This window comes from Salmo trutta, chromosome 19, assembly GCF_901001165.1.
Source record: "Salmo trutta chromosome 19, fSalTru1.1, whole genome shotgun sequence".
NCBI classification, from domain to species: Eukaryota; Metazoa; Chordata; class Actinopteri; order Salmoniformes; family Salmonidae; genus Salmo; species Salmo trutta.
Window position 1 is genome coordinate 10,334,583 of NC_042975.1, and position 6,401 is coordinate 10,340,983.

General features: G+C 41.2%; 1 protein-coding gene across 1 annotated transcript; it reads right to left on the minus strand.

The window, feature by feature from the left end:
- Positions 1 to 1,606: 1,606 nt before the first annotated feature.
- LOC115153972 (POU domain, class 4, transcription factor 3) lies at positions 1,607 to 3,576 on the minus strand. The gene is made up of 2 exons (XM_029699704.1): positions 3,310 to 3,576; positions 1,607 to 2,996 (listed from the first exon to the last, which is right to left on the minus strand). Exons 1-2 carry the CDS (start codon positions 3,427 to 3,429, stop codon positions 2,100 to 2,102), a joined length of 1,017 nt encoding a protein of 338 aa, XP_029555564.1. The 5' UTR covers positions 3,430 to 3,576; the 3' UTR covers positions 1,607 to 2,099.
- Positions 3,577 to 6,401: the final 2,825 nt, after the last annotated feature.

Genomic DNA, 6,401 nt, shown 5'->3' on the forward strand with positions numbered 1-6,401 from the left:
CAAAGTGTCCCACTTATTCCTAATTCACCCTACAGTATATTGTTTTCTATTTTCATCAACAATATTTTGTTTTTGTTTTCACTTCCCCTTAATACATGCATCGAATTTACACAAATCGAACCAAATGTGTATTTATTTAAAGCCTATAGACCTCCTGTTCTACTTTTACAAAAGAATATCCAATACTAAATTACTCATACAACAGTACTTATTAATCACGAAGAGAATAAATACAATTACAATGAAGTGAGTTATTATTGTTATTAGTTTAAATAATACTAATAACAGTTTGACATACTATTTCAAAATTCAATTGTTGTATTTTTATTTGTATAATAACAGATTCAACTTGAGTCCAAAAACTCCTTTATATAAAGATTTAAAAATCTCCAACCGACTGGAGAAAATAAAACATAGCTATACCCTTAATAGTGAGTTAGATAATCACACATTTAAAATGACGGGGTAAAAAACCATTACAGTACACACAGATAAAAGGGCTGGAAAAAAACATGTTATTTTCGTACGGGTTTAAAAGATAAATAAAAGTCTTCAAATCCTTACCTGAAATTGTGAGTCACAAGCCTCTATCTCTCGAGTCACGAGCTCCCACACTCTCAGCCCTCCGCACAGCAACAATCCTCATTTTATACCTATATATAATTAATATTGCATCTTCATTATTTAATAATTTCAAACACCACTATATACCCCAGTAACACACGGGCATTCGTTATTTAAACAGATCTAATTAGGACCAAGATCCTGGTAACAGAGCATCAAAGAAAAGGAAAACATAAATGATGTGTCTCTTATTGTTATTGTTGCATGGTGTTGCATGGTGTTTGACTTTGGTTTATAAATTTAGCACTGAAAATATATATTTTGTTCTATATTTATGTGCTATATGATTCCTTTTTAATCGTAGCAGAGCATTAGGAATTCATAAATACAACACGTCAAGTTCTCTGTGAAACTCAAGGTTTTACAATGATTTTATTGCCCATCTGTATCTTGAGGCATGATTTATTCAAAGACCACGGAAGAACAAACCCTGAGTTAATATTCCCTTACTCCAACCCCAGAAACGAAAGAGATATTGTATTTAACATAGACTCACACAAATAGCAAAATTACTTTAAGCCCAGGTAAACTTGTTCTTCCTGCCTTTAAATGAAGTGAGGTCTAATTATCTACAACTGACAAAAACACAAATTAAGCATGTACAATGTAATCAAAATAATCAATTGCTGATTCAATTGAATTTTAGAAAATATTCAATGATTTATTCATTCATTTTCAACTTCACACATTTTGTCAAGTGAAATTCAAGAGTGAAGAAAAATACTCACAATATTTCAGTGATACTCCAAGCTGTTTTACATGTTCACATCAAAATACGTAATGTCAAAATATAGCAGCTTTCCCATGCCCGTTTGACGTGTCTTAGTTAAAATAGTGACATCTTGAAAATGATTAAAGAAAATCAACTCGTGTTGTGTCATTAATATTGTGAAATGTGATTTTCCTCTTTTGCACACAACTGTGAATTAATTTTTCAACGAAGTTCAGCTCGTTCACAAAGAGAGCATATTCATTTGCAATGTTTTTTTAAGGGGGTGTGTTACGCCTATTGAGTGAAAACACATGAATTCCATCCTACACAAGTATGAATCCAAACAGTTCGAGACATACAGTAAACGTGAAAAGGTTGGTGTAATTGATTAAATTATCCAAACAACTAACCGGACTTACGCGCATTCAACAGGACACCTCACATGATAGAGACAGGTCATTTTCTATAGGCCTATTTGTTATAGTTATGTGATTGAAGAGAGTTGTGAGTTGTGATATGCAGTCAAGTAAAAAGCAACAACAACGAAAACTTAATCCAAGAGACCTTTAGCACAACACGTTTCATTCCAATCTACAACATAAAATGTGCCCGTTAGAGGACAAAAAAGTGAACGAGACAACATAATGAACATTTAAATAAATCTATAGAGTCTGGGTTGTAAATTCCAGTCGGACATGATGAAATGTTGAAAGATCCCTGTTATCTCTTCAAAATGTCGTATTTTATGCATAATGTTAATGAACTAATGCACAGCAGAATATTTCATCCTTTTCTGTTTTTGCCTTTGGTTGCAAAACCACACACGAACCACGTTCTTTTTAAGGTCCAGCTTTTCAGCAATTGCAGCAATTTTTTCCGAAGATGGACGGGGCTGGATCGCAAAATATGCCTCCAACGAGCGCTTCTCAGGTGCGGCTATCGAAGTGCGTTTTCGTTTCCGTTCGTTACCATTAAAAAGGTCTGGCTTGCTGTTTTTCTCCCGGTAAGCAGCCTCGGCCTCCTCGAGCCAGGCTTGGAGGACAGGTTTTAGCGCAATCATATTATTGTGAGAGAGGGTGAGGGACTCAAACCTGCAGATAGTACTCTGGCTGAGAGAGCCCACCCCGGGTATCTTCAGGTTGGCGAGGGCTGAGCCAACGTCCGCCTGGGTCACCCCGAGCTTTATCCTCCTTTGTTTGAACCGCTCAGCAAAGGCTTCCAGCTCCCTCGGATCAGACTCCACGTCGTTGACACACGACATTCCGTTGTGCACAGATAGAGAGTGCGGATGACCCATGGTCATAGCCTGGTGGAGGTGACCCATGGTCTGGAGGTGGTGCTGGTGCGTGGTAATCATAGAGGAATCTGGAGCCCCCATCCCGCTCACAGAGAGACTGGACGAGATGTGATCCAGGAGATCCCCCTCTAAGCTCTGGTTCAGGTGGTGGTGGTGGTGGTGTTGGTGAGAGGTCAGGGTGGAAGGATGGGAGATGGGCACCGTAGAGGAGTTGGAGGTGCAGGGGACACTACTCATGGTATGGTAAGTCACGTCTGGCTTGAAATGGTGACTCTTGCCGTGAGAGACTATGTCAGCAGCCGCCAGAGCTTCCGCGCGTGCCAGTAGACTCTCATCAAAGCCACCGAAGATATTGCCCTGGAGCTGGAAGCAAGAGTGCGCATACTGGAATCAGTGGGGAATTCTGTCAACTCAGGATTCAAATAAATGTTAAGCACAGGGAGAACCCTCCTCAAAGCACAGGTCATAAACATTAATATGAAAGCAGCAGCTTTGCTTGAATAGACGAGATGATGAGAGAGCGAAAGAGAGGGAGGGGGAGGGGTTGTGAGGGAGAACGAAAGAAAGAACGAGTACGAGAGTGGATAAAACAAAGTCCTTTCTGATCCACTTAAAACGTTTTAAATGGATATTTGTTCATACATTTGTGCCTCAAATAATTGACTGAGAAACATACCTGCTGGGCAGGCAGACAAACTCTGCGCATGCCTTCCGAACTCGCGTGCAGGCCAGAGTATTTGGGCTCCTGCAGCACAGGGTGCATAGAGAAATGCTGCTTGCCGTTCATGGTCATCATCTTCGATGCGCACCTTGCAGGTAAGTGGCCCTGACATAGAGGCAGGCTCGGTTCTCTGGCTCGTTGCTGTTAGTGAGCTATTTCCATTGGCAGCGCCTCCCGTTCTGCCTCTCTCTCACCCCACCTGCTCCTTTACTCAACTTACAAGTTACAAGTCATGGGAATGGGCTGGGTGCTGTGCGCAAGCGTGATGCACGGTTGAAAGTGAACGCAATTAAATTGCCCATCAAACTAAAAACAATAGGCCTAAGAGGCTCATTATCAGCTATACATAAGATGTGATAATGGATTCTAAATATGATTAGGCATATACAATTGTTTGTTCATATTCTCAATAAACTGCTCTAGGCCGAGATGTATGCAATCCAGTCAATGTATGCTTAGAATATGAAACCACATTTTTTTCAAGAGGCAAAAAAGAAACAAAGGTAGATCAAAAAGAAACATAAATGAATAAAAACTTGGTCACATTAAAAAAAGAAAATTCCTTAAAAAATGATCAACATTATGTAACGTTATAGGCCTACATTGATTTAAAAATGTATAGATAAAGAACTAGCGTACTTCATACTTTTTCAAAAACGAAAGAGCAATCTATAATAAGATTTCTCTTGAAAATATGATTTGGGTAATTTTCAATCCCATGTCTATCTCTCGAGCATTTACTGATAAATAAAAAAAACATTACAATTATTAGTTAAGACCTCCCGAGTGGCGCAGCGGTCTAAGGCGTCACTACAGATCCGGGTTCGATACCGGGCTGTGTCTCAGCTGGCCGCGACCGGGAGAACATGAGGCGGCGCATAATTAGCCCAGCGTCGTCCGGGTTAGGGGAGGGTTTGGCAGGCGGGGATGTCCTTGTCCCATCGGGCTCTAGCGACTCCCGTGGCGGGACGGGCGCATGCACGCTGACACAGTCGCCAGGTGTACGGTGTTTCCTCCGACACATTGATGCAGCTGGCTTCCGGGTTAAGCGAACAGTGTGTCAAGAAGCAGTGCAGCTTGGCGGGTCGTGTTTCGGAGGAAGCATGGCTCTCGACCTTCGCCTCTCCCGAGTCGGTACGGGAGTTGCAGCGATGGGACAAGACTGTAACTACAAATTGGGAAGAAAAAGGCGTAAAAGTACAAAAACATGTACAAAATTGTTTTTATTAGTAATCAAAAAATATGATCGTCAAAATTATTCTAAAACTGCAGCCTTCCTATGGGCTCATATGCCCCATAGAGCACCAGGCTTAATATATGTTAGTTGAATCTGGACTGACTGAAATAGTGAGCACTTTAATGCTGCCCATCCAAAACGACATAGACTTGTTATTTACAGGTATTCCTGATCTTAATCCTTCCCATCATTGCATTGGGATAGGGTCAGTTCAAGATTATCAATGCTGGCCAAATCTGATTACAGGATCTTGTAGATAAGGCACCTACAGTACACACAACAGCAATATTGGCTGAATTTAATTGGAGCAGGTCAGGGCCTTGCTCTGGTCTCCCTCCCCATGCAGGTGAACAGAGCACCTGTCCTCAGTGCATTAGATCTCATGTGGCAGGCTGAATGCCTCTCCCAGCAGTAGAAAGAGGAGCCAGGCAGGCCAGTGACACAGCGCTTCCATCTGATCCTGGCCACCTCTCCTCCGGTTCCTCAGACAGTGAATAATTCAGCAGCATGGTGGCAGGCATCCATTACCACGTTGGCATGTCCTTATTCATTATAGAGATTAAAACAGGCAAGGTCTTTTCTCACCACTGGACCTGTTGAGAGAGAGAGAGAGAGAGAGAAAAAACCCCCATCTTGGCAGGGTAGGCTGTATACTGAACAGTAGGCCTATACTTTAAAGGAAGTCCAACTCTGCCCAGCTGGGCTGCAAAGATGTTCAGAGAGGAGAAATGTATTAATGTCCTTCTCTCTCTTGCTCACATGAACTCTTATTCTTAGACTTCTTAATAACAGTATGTATAATTCAGTGGTCATTGTGGTGAATTGTTGGCTTGTCATCTGTGTGCATTCCCATTCTGAAGATTGCATCTGACAAGTTTTATGCATTTGTTTGTATCGAGATGTGACAGCAGCACTCATCTCCCCAGCCTGTGTACAGTTCCAAAGGTTTCCTTCACCAAATGACCCTCCAATTGTTGTCTGTCTCTGCTCTCCCGGTCTGTCTCCACTTTGGGATCTGTGGCGCATGCACGTAGTGCTCATCACCCGGGCGACAGGGGATGTGAGGACGACGAGTGGCTGTGGTTGACATTTCGTCCCACGGGTAACCCAACAGCGCTTGCATTAAATCAAATAGACTCTTGAGTGTTTTTCACTTCACTTCCTAAAGTAAGGAATGTTCATGCATTATTTATCAACATTTGAATATGTCAAAGTCACTGAAGCCAATTTAAGTTCCGTGTTGGAATTCTGTTTTGGTCGGTGGGATGGGTGCCATGGCAGAAGCCCACCTGAGAATGACCCTGTTTTCCCATCATCATACAAATAAAACTATGTGCTGGTACAGCCCCTCTCCATATATATTTGGACAGTGAAGCAAGTAAAACATATTTTGTGGCTCTACACTCCAGCATTTTGGATTTGAGATCAAATGTTTCATGAGGTAACAGTACAAAATGTTATTTTATTTGAGGGTATTTTCACACATCTGATTTACCGTTAATAAATGAGAGCACTTTATATATCTAGTACCCCGATTTGAAGATGTCACAAGTATTTGGACAACTTTCACTTAGTGTATTCAAGTTGGAGAAAGTTTAGTATTTGGTCCCATATTTCTTGCACTCTACAAACTTGTTCGATGCATTTACAGCTTGTTTTGGTTGTGTTTCAGATTATGTTTTCTCCAATAGGAAGTGAATGGTGAATAATGTATCGTGTCATTTAGGAGTGACTTATGTCAACACTTTTACACGAATGCGGATGCTACCATAATTATGGATAATCATGAATGAATCATGAATGATGGGTG